The sequence below is a fragment of the Girardinichthys multiradiatus genome, chromosome 23 (genome assembly GCF_021462225.1).
Source record: "Girardinichthys multiradiatus isolate DD_20200921_A chromosome 23, DD_fGirMul_XY1, whole genome shotgun sequence".
NCBI lineage: Eukaryota > Metazoa > Chordata > Actinopteri > Cyprinodontiformes > Goodeidae > Girardinichthys > Girardinichthys multiradiatus.
This window is the reverse complement of record NC_061815.1, coordinates 31,178,486-31,194,544: the sequence shown is the minus strand read 5'-3', so window position 1 is coordinate 31,194,544 and position 16,059 is coordinate 31,178,486. Positions and strand designations below refer to the sequence as shown.

The 16,059-nt window shown below is 41.0% G+C and overlaps 1 protein-coding gene across 2 annotated transcripts in view; it reads left to right on the top strand.

Moving 5' to 3' along the window:
• Window positions 1-16,059, top strand: part of vegfba (vascular endothelial growth factor Ba) — a 30,063-nt gene that overhangs the window by 10,807 nt on the left and 3,197 nt on the right. Inside the window, exons 2-8 of one of the 2 annotated variants that reach the window (XM_047354035.1) lie at window positions 4,156-4,207; window positions 4,300-4,496; window positions 4,572-4,645; window positions 4,738-4,773; window positions 9,022-9,096; window positions 14,866-15,006; window positions 15,564-15,782. In XM_047354035.1, the coding sequence (XP_047209991.1) occupies window positions 4,156-4,207; window positions 4,300-4,496; window positions 4,572-4,645; window positions 4,738-4,773; window positions 9,022-9,096; window positions 14,866-15,006; window positions 15,564-15,782 (794 nt within the window). The remainder of the gene's footprint in view (window positions 1-4,155; window positions 4,208-4,299; window positions 4,497-4,571; window positions 4,646-4,737; window positions 4,774-9,021; window positions 9,097-14,865; window positions 15,007-15,563; window positions 15,783-16,059) is intronic. The other variant, XM_047354036.1, reaches the window with a different exon arrangement.

Below are 16,059 nucleotides of genomic sequence, written 5' to 3'. Positions count from 1 at the left end.
AAATATGGATTAGTGACCAATAACATCAGCCCTTGTTTTAAATCTGGTATAGAAAAAAACCCACTTCCTTTTAATTCTTTTTAAAAATGTTCAACTCATTACATTTTTCATAAATTTTTTTATGTATTTGTAAATAGCAAATATTTGATGTTTGTGTACATGAAATATATTCTTAGGCATATTTTTTAAATGCATGTAATTTTTGGTTATTTTTACTTTAGTCTTTTATGCATTTCAAACTCTGTACATGTGATGTTTTTGTTGATATAAAACGCAACGCAGACATTTAGAACGTTTCTTTTTTCGTATTTTTTTATTTCAAACATTAAATATAGGGTGTTTTCATACACATTCACACATATATTTAAACCTTTGGATATATATATATATTGTTTTTGTCTTATGTGTTTCAAAGGTAAAATAAATGGTGTTTTCAGGTATGTAAGACATATGTGACATTTCTGAATGGATTTATTCTTTTTTATTATTTAGACTGCTGCATTTCATTAAGATCGTTTTCACATATCTAAAATATATACAGTGCCTTGCAAAAGTACTCGGCCCCCTTGAACTGGTCAACCTCTTGCCACATTTCAGGCTTCAAACATAGAGATATAAAATTCAAATTTTTGTGAAGAATCAACAATAAGTGAAGTGAAGTGGAAGGACATTTATTGGATGTGTCAAACTTTTTTAACAAATAAAAAACGGAAAAGTGGGGCGTGCAATATTATTCGGCCCCTTTACTTTCAGTGCAGCAAACTCACTCCAGAAGTTCAGTGAGGATCTCTGAATGATCCAATGTTGTCCCAAATGACTGATAATGATAAATAGAATCCACCTGTGTGTAATCAAGTCTCCGTATAAATGCACCTGCTCTGTGATAGTCTCAGGGTTCTGTTCAAAGCGCTGAAAGCATCATGAAGACCAAGGAACACACCAGGCAGGTCCGAGATACTGTTGTGGAGAAGTTTAAAGCCGGATTTGGATACAAAAAGTTTTCCCAAGCTTTAAACATCCCAAGGAGCACTGTGCAAGCAATCATATTGAAATGGAAGGAGTATCAGACCACTACAAATCTACCAAGACCCAGCCGTCCCTCTAAACTTTCATCTCGAACAAGGAGAAGACTGATCAGAGATGCAGCCAAGAGGCCCATGATCACTCTGGATGAACTGCAGAGATCTACAGCTGAGGTGGGAGAGTCTGTCCATAGGAGAACAATCAGTCGTACACTGCACAAATCTGGCCTTTATGGACGAGTGGCAAGAAGAAAGCCATTTCTCAAAGATATCCATAAAAAGTCTTGTTTAAAGTTTGCCACAAGCCACCTGGGAGACACACCAAACATGTGGAAGAAGGTGCTCTGGTCAGATGAAACCAAACTCAAACTGTTTGGCCACAATGCAAAACGATATGTTTGGCAATGGAAGGGCTCACAAATAAACGTATCCAGGTGTTGGAATGGTCAAGTCAAAGTCCAGACCTGAATCCAATTGAGAATCTGTGGAAAGAGCTGAAGACTGCTGTTCATGAACGCTCTCCATCCAACCTCACTGAGCTTGAGCTGTTTTGCAAGGAAGAATGGGCAAGAATTTCAGTCTCTCGATGTGCAAAACTGATAGAGACATACCCCAAGTGACTTGCAGCTGTAATTGCAGCAAAGGGTGGCGCTACAAAGTATTTTTCAGTTTTTTATTTGTTAAACAAGTTTGACACATCCAATAAATTTCATTCCACTTCACGATTGTGTCCCACTTGTTGTTGATTCTTCACAAAAAATTAGAATTTTATATCTTTATGTTTGAAGCCTGAAATGTGGCAAGAGGTTGAAAAGTTCAAGGGGGCCGAAAACAGGTCCTTCTCAAAATATTAGCATATTGTGATAAAGTTAATTATTTTCCATAATGTCATGATGAAAATTTAACATTCATATATTTTAGATTCATTGCACACTAACTGAAATATTTCAGGTCTTTTATTGTCTTAATACGGATGATTGTGGCATACAGCTCATGAAAACCCAAAATTCCTATCTCACAAAATTAGCATATTTCATCCGACCAATAAAAGAAAAGTGTTTTTAATACAAAAAACGTCAACCTTCAAATAATCATGTACAGTTATGCACTCAATACTTGGTCGGGAATCCTTTGGCAGAAATGACTGCTTCAATGCGGCGTGGCATGGAGGCAATCAGCCTGTGGCACTGCTGAGGTCTTATGGAGGCCCAGGATGCTTCGATAGCGGCCTTTAGCTCATCCAGAGTGTTGGGTCTTGAGTCTCTCAACGTTCTCTTCACAATATCCCACAGATTCTCTATGGGGTTCAGGTCAGGAGAGTTGGCAGGCCAATTGAGCACAGTGATACCATGGTCAGTAAACCATTTACCAGTGGTTTTGGCACTGTGAGCAGGTGCCAGGTCGTGCTGAAAAATGAAATCTTCATCTCCATAAAGCTTTTCAGCAGATGGAAGCATGAAGTGCTCCAAAATCTCCTGATAGCTAGCTGCATTGACCCTGCCCTTGATAAAACACAGTGGACCAACACCAGCAGCTGACACGGCACCCCAGACCATCACTGACTGTGGGTACTTGACACTGGACTTCTGGCATTTTGGCATTTCCTTTTCCCCAGTCTTCCTCCAGACTCTGGCACCTTGATTTCCGAATGACATGCAGAATTTGCTTTCATCCGAAAAAAGTACTTTGGACCACTGAGCAACAGTCCAGTGCTGCTTCTCTGTAGCCCAGGTCAGGCGCTTCTGCCGCTGTTTCTGGTTCAAAAGTGGCTTGACCTGGGGAATGCGGCACCTGTAGCCCATTTCCTGCACACGCCTGTACACGGTGGCTCTGGATGTTTCTACTCCAGACTCAGTCCACTGCTTCCGCAGGTCCCCCAAGGTCTGGAATCGGCCCTTCTCCACAATCTTCCTCAGGGTCCGGTCACCTCTTCTCGTTGTTCAGCGTTTTCTGCCACACTTTTTCCCACTGAGGTGCCTTGATACAGCACTCTGGGAACAGCCTATTCGTTCAGAAATTTCTTTCTGTGTCTTACCCTCTTGCTTGAGGGTGTCAATAGTGGCCTTCTGGACAGCAGTCAGGTCGGCAGTCTTACCCATGATTGGGGTTTTGAGCAATGAACCAGGCTGGGAGTTTTAAAGGCCTCAGGAATCTTTTGCAGGTGTTTAGAGTTAACTTGTTGATTCAGATGATTAGGTTCATAGTTCGTTTAGAGACCCTTTTAATGATATGCTAATTTTGTGAGATAGGAATTTTGGGTTTTCATGAGCTGTATGCCAAAATCATCCGTATTAAGACAATAAAAGACCTGAAATATTTCAGTTAGTGTGCAATTAATCTAAAATATATGAATGTTAAATTTTCATCATGACATTATGGAAAATAATGAACTTTATCACAATATGCTAATATTTTGAGAAGGACCTGTACTTTCGCAAGGCATTGTATTCGGCATTAGTGAAAATGTATTGAACATTTTAATGTTTAGTCTTTTATGTGTTTCAAAGATCAAAAATATGTATGTGAAATGTATATATATTACGTGGCCTTTTGAAAGCTAAATTTAAGGCTTTTAATACAGTTAAAACCAGATATTCCCATACCCTGTAAAAAAGACATAACCTTTTTTCTCACCATCTGACATTAAATCAAACTAAATCTCTCCTGTTTCAGGTAAATTAGGATTACCAAAACTATTTATAAATGCAAGAATAATCTCAGAGAAATATTTTAAAGTAATTTCTTTATTATCTTATTCTCAAGTGTTTCAAGGGTTAAGTCTCTAGTTTTTTTATGTTTCAAACATTAAATAATAATGTGGGGTTTTTTTTTGTTTGTTTTTTCCAGGAATTCAAGCACCTTTAAATGTCAAATTATGTTTTGGTTTCTACCCTAAAACCGCTGCAAAAAAACTACTAAGATGTGTATCACACAACATGCAGAGGAACGTTTCTTTGTTTAATTTACAAGAAGCATTTCAGTTAATTTTACTTAAAAAATTGAAATTGGACCTTAAATTATGACTTTATAGGAGACCACTAATTGGTATCTAATAGTCCAACTGAACTTTAAATGAAGCTCAATTAAAACAAGCCTTTGACGTTATTGTTCACTATTTTTACTGTCTCTCCAGCTTGCTCACTGGCGGCCGGCAGACTCCCCCAGAACCAGGGAAGGTCGGGAAGGTATGCCCACAATATATTTGAAAGGATATCCGTACAAAGAGCTGAAAGTGTCAAATTCTAACCAGCAACATGTCTGCGTGTGTGTTCACCAGTGCGACGGTGGCTTGAGGTGTACTCGCGCAGCGGCTGCGAGCCTCGCGACACTCTAGTAGAGGTTTGGCGGGAGTTGCCAGGGGAGATCCATCATCTCTTTGTCCCGTCGTGCGTTTCTGTGAAGCGATGTGGTGGCTGCTGCTCGGATGAGGCCTTGGAGTGTGTGCCTTCGTTAACACACACCCTCACCATGGAGGTACACTCACACACAGCTCTATGTATTTTGGTTATGATAAGTGTGAGTAATTTTTCTTCTCGGTTCTGTGTGCAGCTGATGAGAACATCCTTCATGAAACACGAGCTCATTGAGCTGCCCTTTGTAGAGCACAGCCAGTGCGAGTGCAGGTAAGAAAAATAGTCGTCAGTGTGGAGATAAATGGAGTACCTGCTGTTCATTGACCCCATTGGACTGTTGCTCTCTTTTTTTATCCACACAGATTAAAAGAACAGTTCCAGCCAACTCCCACTGCGAGGTAACTTTACATTGGTCTCAATCCTGTCTGTTTTGCTTTTAAATTTTATAAGTTGTACTATAATTCTGTCTTATAATGACCTAACCTTACCAATAAAACCAGATTTCAATGATGAAACCATCAAATCTCTGAAGGATGAGGTATCTAGGTGGCTCTCTTTGTGTTGCCTCAGTGGAGTTTGAAATAAATTTCACTTATCAGCTCCTTGTTCCAATTTTCAGAACACAGGGCCAGAAATAACTCCCCTTTGTATCGAATCAAATTCACAACACAAGAATCGCTGTGATCAGTGCTGCTAAACTGATTGTTGAAAGATGCATAAGAGTAAGGTTAGGAAAAAACCTACTTTACACAGATCCAGCTCAAATACAAATTATGTTATAATCTAATTTAAATTCATATTCCATAAGTTTGAGTCCGTTTAAAGCAGATATATTTCAGCTATTCAAATCAAAACCCATCAGAATATAATCTAATACAATCCAGACAGTATTAATTTAGAGAGCATTAGGTTTTTCAGAACAGACGCCAACATATTGATTTGAATCATGAGGAAATTTATTTCCGTTTGTTGTAGTGTTTCTAAAACATTATTAGCTGTGTAAGATCAGCTGTAAACGAGGGTGATGATTTTTGTTGTGTCTACAGTTAATCAGCCATCATGAGCAGAGCTTCTGATGCTAGTTGTAGTGAACATCTTTATGATGGGCAGACAGTCATGGCATGTGATGGTTTCTAATATCATTATGGGAACTCCAAAACACTTGGTATGCGGAGGAGTTCATCATTATCTCAATGACTACAAGGTGCCCATGTCCCATAGCTGAAGAACAAGCCTGAATTATCATGCATCCACCACCATACTTGAAGGGGGTATGAGGTATTTGTGCTGCTGATGTTTGCTCTTCCAAACACGACGAAGTGCATTATGGCTGAACATTTTTACGGTGTGGTTCATCCAACTTTGGAAATCTAAGTTACCTAGTGAGATTTTCCTTGGAAAACCTTCCAAACAAGCCAAACTCATGACTTTTAAGAGATGCTAACTGAGGCTCATGGAGCTAAAATTGTTGCTTTTTTGCCAATTTCTTGGATTGTTGCATGGTCTGATCTTGGATTGGATTTTCTAGAATATGGCCTTCTGGATAGGATGGCAACAGTCCATTTTCCACCTGGTAATATCCTTTCTTTGTATAGAATAATGCACTGGCTTTCTAACCCTTCCCAGATTGATGAGCTACAAAACATTTGGTCACATCTGCTGATAATCAGTTAATCATCTGCAGTTTTTTAGCTGCACTCAGTTGTGAATTCAAATCACAACAGAGTCATGGAAACTTTTGTTTTCTCATCTTTGGGGTTTTAGATCTTAAAATGATGGATTTCAGGAGAAAATGCAGTCATCAAATAAAGCGTTGGAAGACGGCATCAGGAGGTTGGAGGGTTGATGATGGAGTACGTTGCAGGTCTGGGAAGTCTGGATTAATGCTTCTAACTTAGTTTCAATCTGGAGGCTTTGTTTAGAGTCACGGTTTTTCAATTTTGGTAATTTTTACTTTTGGCAGGGTAAAAGATTTAAAATCATTTAGTATATACCTACAGTTTGGCACTTAGATTAATTTTGTATTGTTCTGTTCACTGCTTTTTTTGCCATATTTTCCTGCCTGTACCTGTGGATCAGTAAGCTGGTCCACAAGTACAGGCCTGTGGAGGGTGTATCACATCATCTGTGGGTGCATTGACCTCTAATACATGTACTCTACCCAACATTACCAGAGGTGGAAATACTCTCCAGGGAACCTTTCAGCAGCGAGCTGTGCAGTGGCTTTAATACACCTTACAGAACATGTGAAAACATGCTGTTGCAAAGGTGGAATCAGTACAGGGATGTTGTAGTTACATATTAAGGCTCTGAGAGCACTGGTTCACCATGATGCCTTATTATTATGTAACTTCCTGTTTATCGGTAACTCATCTGGAGGTTTGCAGTATTCAGGAGCTGCAGACTTGACATCAGATTTATTTATCACTTATTAAACTCTTCTTACAATAAATCAGCTTGTAGGCAGAAAATTTTCCCCATGGAAACCTTGCTTTTAATCTGAACGCTGTGAGAGAAAAATTTATTTTGGGTCTGTTTGTTTGCGCGCCTCACAGGTCCAGCCAGATAATCACATAATTGCATCCTTAATGTTTATGTCCCCCTGCTTCCTGTTTGGACGTGGACATAAATAAGGAATTCCAACCTGTGTGTGCATTGATCATGACCGTATTTAACAGTTTACTGAAAGATTAAGACCATATGTAATGTCTGAACTTTGAAATACTTTGTTTTTGCCTTTGTTCATTAAAAAGATGCGTTTGAGTGATTGTGTGTGCCTCAGGGAGTTAGCGTCTGTGTGACTCTCTATCCATCTCCTCTGGGATGGCCCGCATCCTGTTGTCACCATAGTGATGATTTTATCTCCCCTGCCATGTGCTCTTTCCCAGACAGACAGAGCACAGTCACGCATCCATAATAGTAAATTAGAGCTCCAGGAACAGCAACAGCAGCAGGAGGAACTATTCTTAATGTCAGACCAAAGCTGGTTAACACTGTCCTCATATCTGGAAAAAGGTTAGCAAGGAACATAAACTAGTGAGAGCCTGAAAACACGGGTTAAACACATGCCAAAACCCAGAAGCCGTACTGACAAGCCAGGATTCAGGAAGATGACCAAAAAGTTGCCCAAGCCAACAAAGAGTCTTTGGAGGGTGGCCCACAGTTCCTTGAGTCCAGTGATCTGTAGAAGCCAACTCAGAGGGCACTGGAACCAGTGTGGAGTCTCTGGATGTTGAGCCAGGGACAGCCGGGTCCAACCAGGATCCTGTAATGGGTGATCAGGAGGTCTTCATATCCAAGGAGTAAGAGGAGGGCACCCTGTGGTTTACCAATTTAAGGGAAGATCTGCAGGTCATGCGGGCAAAGAAAGGAAGGACCTAGAGGCCACAATGGCTGGTGGGAAGACTATGGAGGATGGACAGGTAGCTCGGCTAAGAAGCCCAGGAGCACTGATCAAGGGTTTGCATGCTCACTCAGTAGGTCACAGAGTATAGTAGGGGCAGATCAGCTTCGATCCCCTTTTAAAAGCGGGGAACAATCATCAGATGATGCGGGTCATCTTTGATCACCTCTGAGAATTTGAGAACAGTCACTGGGAGAAGCCGGTTATCCTTGACAATTTCAGGAAATGTGGCAACAGTCACAGTACATCAACAAGCACTCGTTTCAAAATGGCCTCTGAAAGTAAAATTTATTTTACAGAAATTAGAAACATGGTCACAATGAACATCCAATATGTGTAAACATAAAAAAGCAAAACCTGGACAGTAGTTTCTATAAGTGAAAAAATCACCTGATTTTCTCTGACATCTCATTTAAAAGGCATTAATGGCAGGAAAAGTATGAAGAAAAACCAAGCAGTTATGAAAACATCCCCGTTTTTAAATATGTCCCATTCCTCAAATGTAGTTTTTTTAAATCTTTTGCTCCCACTCACATTTACACGTTTGTCTTCAAAGACAAATCTAACTTTGTGTGAGAAGTAGGAAATCTCTTTAAACAACGATTTTTATATAAAATTAGACCCACTTACAAACACTGTTTCCAATGTAATGCTGCTATTTATTATTTAGGAAATGCAGCTCAGTAAATATTCATGGTATAAAGAAGGTTCTGTAGTTTTACAATATAAATGTTCAGATCTTTACCAGGTTTAAAATTATTCAAATTTAATTGCAAAGGAAGAATCGTTACAGTCAAAACCTGTTCCCAACGTTTGCATGCCTAAACATTATCCTGACCAAAACCAATGGGTTCTTAGGGCCCAAAAGAAAGAAATACCAGATTTTTTAACCTTTAATTTATGAATTCTTCCAGTCAACTTTAAATGCAGCTCGTTTTTCAAGGTTATCTTGTAAGAGTGCTGTTTGAAACCTCCCTTTTTAATGACATAATAACATAGTAAATTATGATAATGTTAGAAATTCTTTTTATGACAAAATAAAACATGAGAATAGCCCTTATTTTTTTAAACAAAATAAAAGTGGTGTAAAAGTTGCCACTAAACCTCAAATCTTGAAACCTTTGGTATTAGGCAATTTAAATAAATAATAGGCAATTTAAATAAATAATGATTACATGAATAATAAAAACGTTTGTTTCATTAGATGTGAAGTCTTAACAAAGTGCATTTTGACTGTTTTCAGACCCTTTCTGAAGCCAGCAGGAAAAGAGAAGAAAAAAGAGGGGAGGAAGTCCAAGCAGAGGAAAACCGAAAATGTGTATGTTAAACGTTTTTTTGCACACTTTATCTCAGTTAGAAGCTTTAGTCTGTTTTTTTCTTAAAGCAGTCAGTGTTTTCTGGATTCTCTCAGGCTTAATGAGAATGTTTTGATTAGAGAAAACTGGGTTATCTGGGCTATGCTTTTACTGAAGGACAATTTGTGTTACAGCCACAGCAACAGTCAAGGTCTCACACACGCACACACACACACTGCTGTAATCCACAGATAAACTTCTTAGTCACGGTTATCAACTCAGTATTTAGCCAGTAGTTAGTCGATATCTGCTGTCTTGAGCTGTGAGACATACTGTTATATAATTCCCAATACAGTTTGGAAATATAATCACCATTAAGTTCTGAAGGATAAAGGACTTAACGCTCCTTTCCTGTTTAGTGTTTTTCATCTGCTTCCCCTTCACTTTATTGTCAGTCATTTCCGGACCCTTGGGGCCAGAGGTGACTGTTTGGGTGTGATGTCCGCCAGCACCCATCCATCACTCAGAAAAGGCTTTATTCACACTTTGGCAGGGGTGAAATCTGTGTAATCTGCTCCCAAACGGAACGTCTTCTGTCCATGCCAGTGGCAGGCGTGGTCACCGGGATGCGAACAAAGATGGGTCCTCTTTGCCTCATTAAGTAACCTCATTAAAGCCGTTGGCCTCCTGGGCACGACTGAGGCAGAACTAGCTCCAGTTAATGGACCGACTGACGCAGGCAACTTTCTCAGACTCAGACTTCGGAGAGCGAAAGATTAGTGCATCTAGAGGTGGAACCTGAAGGACTGAAAGGCAACAAGGCGAGCATAGCCATGGTAACAGACAGAGAGACAGACAGACGAGCTAGTTTGTCAGCCTCTAAAGAAACATTATCTGACATTAGTCACACATCTCCCACACACTACATAGTGGGGGTTTGTCTCGGAAGGGCAGTGTGCATGTTCAAACAAGCCCTGCATTTAATTTTTAGAAAGTCTAAAATTGTCACTCATTTTTTCATTCCTGGCCCTTAAATCAACAAGCTCTCCCATCAGTTCTCATTTATGTTTTTTAAACAAAAATTTCTCGTCATAGATTTCGACTGTGATCGCCATTCACCCATGGTGATAAAATAAAACCATAACAATCCTGTCAGCTTGGCATTCAGATCTACCATCATCTCAAAGTGTGCTGTCCAAATGCCAGCAAAGATAACAAGAATGAATAGAAAAAATTGTGTAATCTATGTTTAGTTTTTTGCTAAAAGGTGATATCACAATACAAAGCAAACAAATTTGAGCAGCAGCAGAGCCACAATGGGAAAGAGTTGTTTGCTGGCACTTAGGAGGGAGTTTGAATTCAGCATATTTTAGTATTTAACATTTGCGCAAGGCAACAATACAATATAGTATAAAATAATGAAATAATATATAACATTGCATCATGTTACATCGTATCATATCATTTGGCATAATGTAATTTCCTATTGTATAGTATTTAATATATTTTATTGTAATGTAACAAATATCTAAATTTTATCCTGTGAAATTGTTTAAATCATGTCTCATCAAATCAAATCTGTTGGACTGCATTGTATCACAATATATTTTATCATCGCATTGTGTTATATTTTATCTTATCACATGGTGCCATACAGTTTTGAATCATAGTAAATTCTTTATATCGTATCGTAATGTGATGCATCACATTAATCGTATCCCATTATATCATATTGCATTGGCTCGTATTAAACTGTAGCATCATATTATAATGGGTATAAAATTGTATAATGATAATATATAATGGGTCTGTATCATATTCATAGTGTCACATCAAATTAAATTTCATGTAATATACTGAATTGTCCTGTATTGTATTATATCAGTCATATATCGCTGTCTAACAGAAACCTTGTATTTTTAAAAATGTAACAAAAAAAACCCATCTTGCTTCTAAATCTAAATTCATACCGTCTGGTCAGAGTTATATGCTCTTTTTGATACGTTTTACTGGAAATGTGTGAATGAAACCGAAGACAGATGTGAAAGGTGATTGAGTTAATTCTTACACAAAAACCAACATTACAAAAAATGGTGATACAAGATTTTTGCCTGACAGCGACACTATCATATCATATTGTGCGAAATTGTATTATTTCATATTTTATCACATTTTATCATATCACGTACCTTTAAATAACGAGAGACGCGAGACCATCCCCCAGTGGGCCCACCACCTGCAGGGGGAACCGTGAGGGACCGGTGCAAAGAGGATTGGGCGGCGGACGAAGGTGGAGACCTCGGCGGCCCAATCCCCAGATGCTTAGGCTGGCTCTAGGGACGTGGAATGTCACCTCGCTGGGGGAGAAGGAGCCTGAGCTTGTGCGGGAGTTCGAGAGACATCAACTAGAAATAGTCGGGCTCGCCTCCACGCACAGCGTGGGCTCTGGAACCCATCTCCTCGAGAGGGGCTGGACTCTCTTCTACTCTGGAGTGGCCCACGGGGAGAGGCAGCGGGCTGGGGTGGGTTTGCTTGTCGCCCCCCAGCTCAGCCGTCTCGTGTTGGTGTTTACCCCAGTGGATGAGAGGGTCGCATCCCTGCGCCTTCGGGTTGGGGAGAGGTCTCTGACTATCATTTCGGCCTACGGGCCGAGTGGTAGTGCGGAGTACCCGGCCTTGGCGTCCCTGTCGGGGGTGCTGGATAGTGCCCCTCCTGGGGACTCCATTATTCTGCTGGGGGACTTCAACGCCCACGTGGGAAACAACAGTGACACCTGGAGAGGCGTGATCGGGAGGAATGGCCTCCCCGATCTGAATCCGAGCGGTGTTTTGTTATTGGACTTCTGTGCTAGTCACGGATTGTCCATAATGAACACCATGTTCAAACATAAGGGTGTCCATCAGTGCACTTGGCACCAGGATACTCTAGGCAGGAGGTCAATGATCGACTTTGTTGTCGTATCATCAGACCTTCGGCCGCATGTTTTGGACACTCGGGTGAAGAGAGGGGCTGAGCTGTCCACTGATCACCACCTGGTGGTGAGTTGGATCCGCTGGGGGAGGAGAAAGCCGGACAGACTTGGCAGGCCCAAGCGCATAGTGAGGGTCTGCTGGGAACGTCTGGCGGACCCCTTGGCCAGGGATGTATTCAACTCTCACCTCCGGGAGAGCTTTGACCAGATTCCGAGGGATGTTGGAGACATAGAGTCCGAGTGGACCATGTTCTCTGCATCTATTGTCGATGCTGCCGCCCGTAGCTGCGGCCGTAAGGTCTGCGGTCCTCTCGCGGCGGCAATCCCCAAACCCGGTGGTGGACACCGGCAGTAAGGGACGCTGTCAAGCTGAAGAACGAGTCCTATCGGCTGTGGTTGGCTTGTGGGATTCCTGAGGCGGCTGACGGGTACCGTGGGGCAAAGCGTGCCGCGGCCCGGGCTGTGGCAGAGGCAAAAACTCAGACCTAGGAGGAGTTCAGTGAGGCCATGGAGAAGGACTACCAGTTGGCCCCGAAGCAATTCTGGCAAACCGTCCGGCGCCTCAGGAGGGGGAAGCAGTGCTTCGCCAACACTGTTTACAGTGTGGGTGGGGAGCTGCTGACCTCGACTGGGGACATTATCGGGTGGTGGAAGGAGTATTTCGAGGATCTCCTCAATCCTGCCATCACGCATTCCCTGGTGGAAACAGAGGCTGGGGACTCAGGGTTGGACTCTTTCATCACCCGGGCTAAAGTCACCGTGGTGGTTAAAAAGCTCCGCGGTGGCAGGGCTTCGGGGTTGGATGAGATCCGCCCTGAGTACCTCAAGTCTTTGGATGTTGTGGGGCTGTCATGGTTGACACGCCTCTTCAACATTGTGTGGCGGACGGGGACAGTGCCTTTGGATTGGCAGACTGGGGTGGTGGTCCCCCTTCATAAGAAGGGTGACCGGAGGGTGTGTTCCAACAACAGGGGGATCACACTCCTCAGCCTCCCTGGTAAGGTGCTCCAGGAGTATGGAATCAGGGGCCCTTTACTAGGGGCCATCCGGTCTCTGTACAAGCGGAGCAGGAGTTTGGTTCGCTTTGCCGGCATATACATATATATATATATATATATACACACGTGGACAAAATTGTTGGTACCCCTCAGTTAATGAAAGAAAAACCCACAATGGTCACAGGAATAACTTGAATTTGACAAAGGTAATAATGAATAAAAATGCTATGAAAATGAACAAATGAAAGTCAGACATTGCTTTTCAAACATGCTTCAACAGAATTATTTAAAAAAATAAACTCATGAGACAGGCCTGGACAAAAATGATGGCATCCCTGAAAATAATGTGACCAAAGGGACATGTTAAATCAAGGTGTGTCCATTAATTAGCATCACAGGTGTCTACATTCTTGTAATCAGTCAGTGGGCCTATATACAGGGCTACAGGTAGTCACTGTGCTGTTTGGTGACATGGTGTGTACCACACTCAACATGGACCAGAGGAAGCGAAGGAAAGAGTTGTCTCAGGAGATTAGAAAAAAAATTATAGACAAGCATGTTAAAGGTAAAGGTTATAAGACCATCTCCAAACAGCTTCATGTTCCTGTGACTACAGATGGACATATTATTCAGAAATTCAAGCTCCATGGGACTGTAACCAACCTCCCTGGACGTGGCCGCAGGAGGAAAATTGATGACAAAACCAAGAGACGGATAATACGAACAATAACAAAAGAGTCCAGAAAAACGTCTAAAGAGATTAAAGGTGAACTTCAAGCTCAAGGAACATCAGTGTCAGATCGCACCATCCGACGTTGTTTGAGGCAAAGTGGACTTAATGGGAGATGACCAAGGAGAACACCATTGATGAAAACAAATCATAAAAAAGCCAGACTGGAATTTGCCAAACTACATGTTGACAAGCCACAAAGCTTCTGGGATGATGTCCTATGGACAGATGAGACAAGAACTGAACTTTTTAGCAAGGCACATCAGCTTTATGTTCGCAGACGGAAAAATGAAGCATATGAAGAAAAGAAAACTGTCCCTACTGTGAACCATGGAGGAGGCTCTCTTATGTTCTGGGACTGTTTTGCTGCATCTGGCACAGGGTGTCTTGAATCTGTGCAAGTATAATGAAATCTCAAGACTATCAAGGGATTCTAGAGAGAAATGTGCTGCCCAGTGTCAGAAAGCTTGGTCTCCGTCACAGGTCATGGGTCTTGCAACAGGATAATGACCCAAAACAAACAGCTAAAAACACCCAAGAATGGCTAAGAGGAAAACACTGGACTATTCTGAAGTGCCCTTCTATGAGCCCTGACCTAAATACTATTGAGCATCTTTGGAAGGAGCTGAAACATGCTGTCTAGAAAAAGCACCCTTCAAATCTGAGACATCTGGAGCAGTTTGCTCATGAGGAGTGGGACAAAATACCTGCTGAGAGGTGCAGAAGTCTCACTGACATATATACGAATCATTTGATTGCAGTGATTGCCTCAAAAGGTTGTGCAACAAAATATTAAGTTAAGGGTACCATCATTTTTGTACAGGTCTGTTTCATGGGTTTATTTTTTTTTTAAATTGTGATGAAGCATGTTTGAAAAGCAATGTCTGCAACCATAAATGATACATTTCGTCTTCATGTGTTTATAATAAACATATGTATTTTACACCCAATGCATATCATATTGTAGCATACATATCGTGTCATATTGCTCCACATGTTGCTTTTTAGCAACTGCTGTAGCATTTTCAGATTTAGTTTTAGTGAGTAACTCTGCAGCTAACCACTGTGGTTTTTGCACCTGTTTTTCATCCAGAGTCCATGCTCCTCTGGTTCCTGCCTCCACATCCTCTCCTGCTCCATCACCTCCTCCCACCACTCTAACTCTCCCTTCCTCTCCCTCCCTGAAGCCTCTGTGCCGCATGTTCAGTTCTCAGATGAAGGAGCTCTCCATGAGGTGGACATTCTTTTTTTTTATTTACATGAAATAAAACAGTGTTTCTTGTGAAACTTTGATAAATTAAAACTAAGATCATCAGGTCACACTTGTCCTGCAATTTTCTTACCACCAATGCAAATAAACGTATTTGGCTTACCTTTATAAGGTTACATGCCAAAAAAGAGTTATTTGTAAGATAAGTATATTGTTCATGCTTGTACGGACGGAGAAGTCCAAATAAAGTTTTGTGTTATAGCAAAATATATTATAAGTTGTATCAATTTCTCTCATATTTTATACATATCATATTGCATCATAACTTGTATTGTTTAACATCAGATTCATGTCACATCTGATTCTTTTATATCCTGTTGTAATGCATCACATCAGTTCACATTTTGCACACATTTTACAGAATATGACTGATATAGTATAGTATAATATTGTAATATATAGTGTAATGGAATGTATTGTATTGTCATATCCTAACATATGCAGTACCAGACACTACTGCTCTCCAAGAAGTATTATTATTAATCTGCCTTTGAATTTATAATTTCCTCTTTTTCATCCAGAACCCATGCTCCTGTGGCTCTTCCTTCTACACCCCCACCTCCTCCAGCACTTCTTCCAACCACCCTAACTCCCTCTCTGCCTCCTTCCCCGACACCTCGATGCCGCCCCTGCAGAGGAAGGAAGTGGGCCCTGGATGAGACGTCGTGTCAGTGCAGATGCACCCTCAAAGCAAAAAGCTGCAGCCGAAAAGGCCAGACTCTCAACTCTCACCGTTGCAAGTCAGTGAACCAACATATATTGAAAACACACATACAGGGACATATTGGATGAGAGCTATACTAATAGAGTGATTTAAAATCTTATAAATTAGTATAGTCAGTAAGTGATATAGAATTAATTCATTCAGTTTAAACTGTGCCACAACCACCAACATCAGTGTATTTTTGTTGCGATTTTATATAATGGACTAACCAAAAGTAGTGAATTGTTTTACTGGAAAGTGAAGGAAAATGACACATGTTTTCAAATGTTTTTATAAAAACAAGTCTGAAAAGT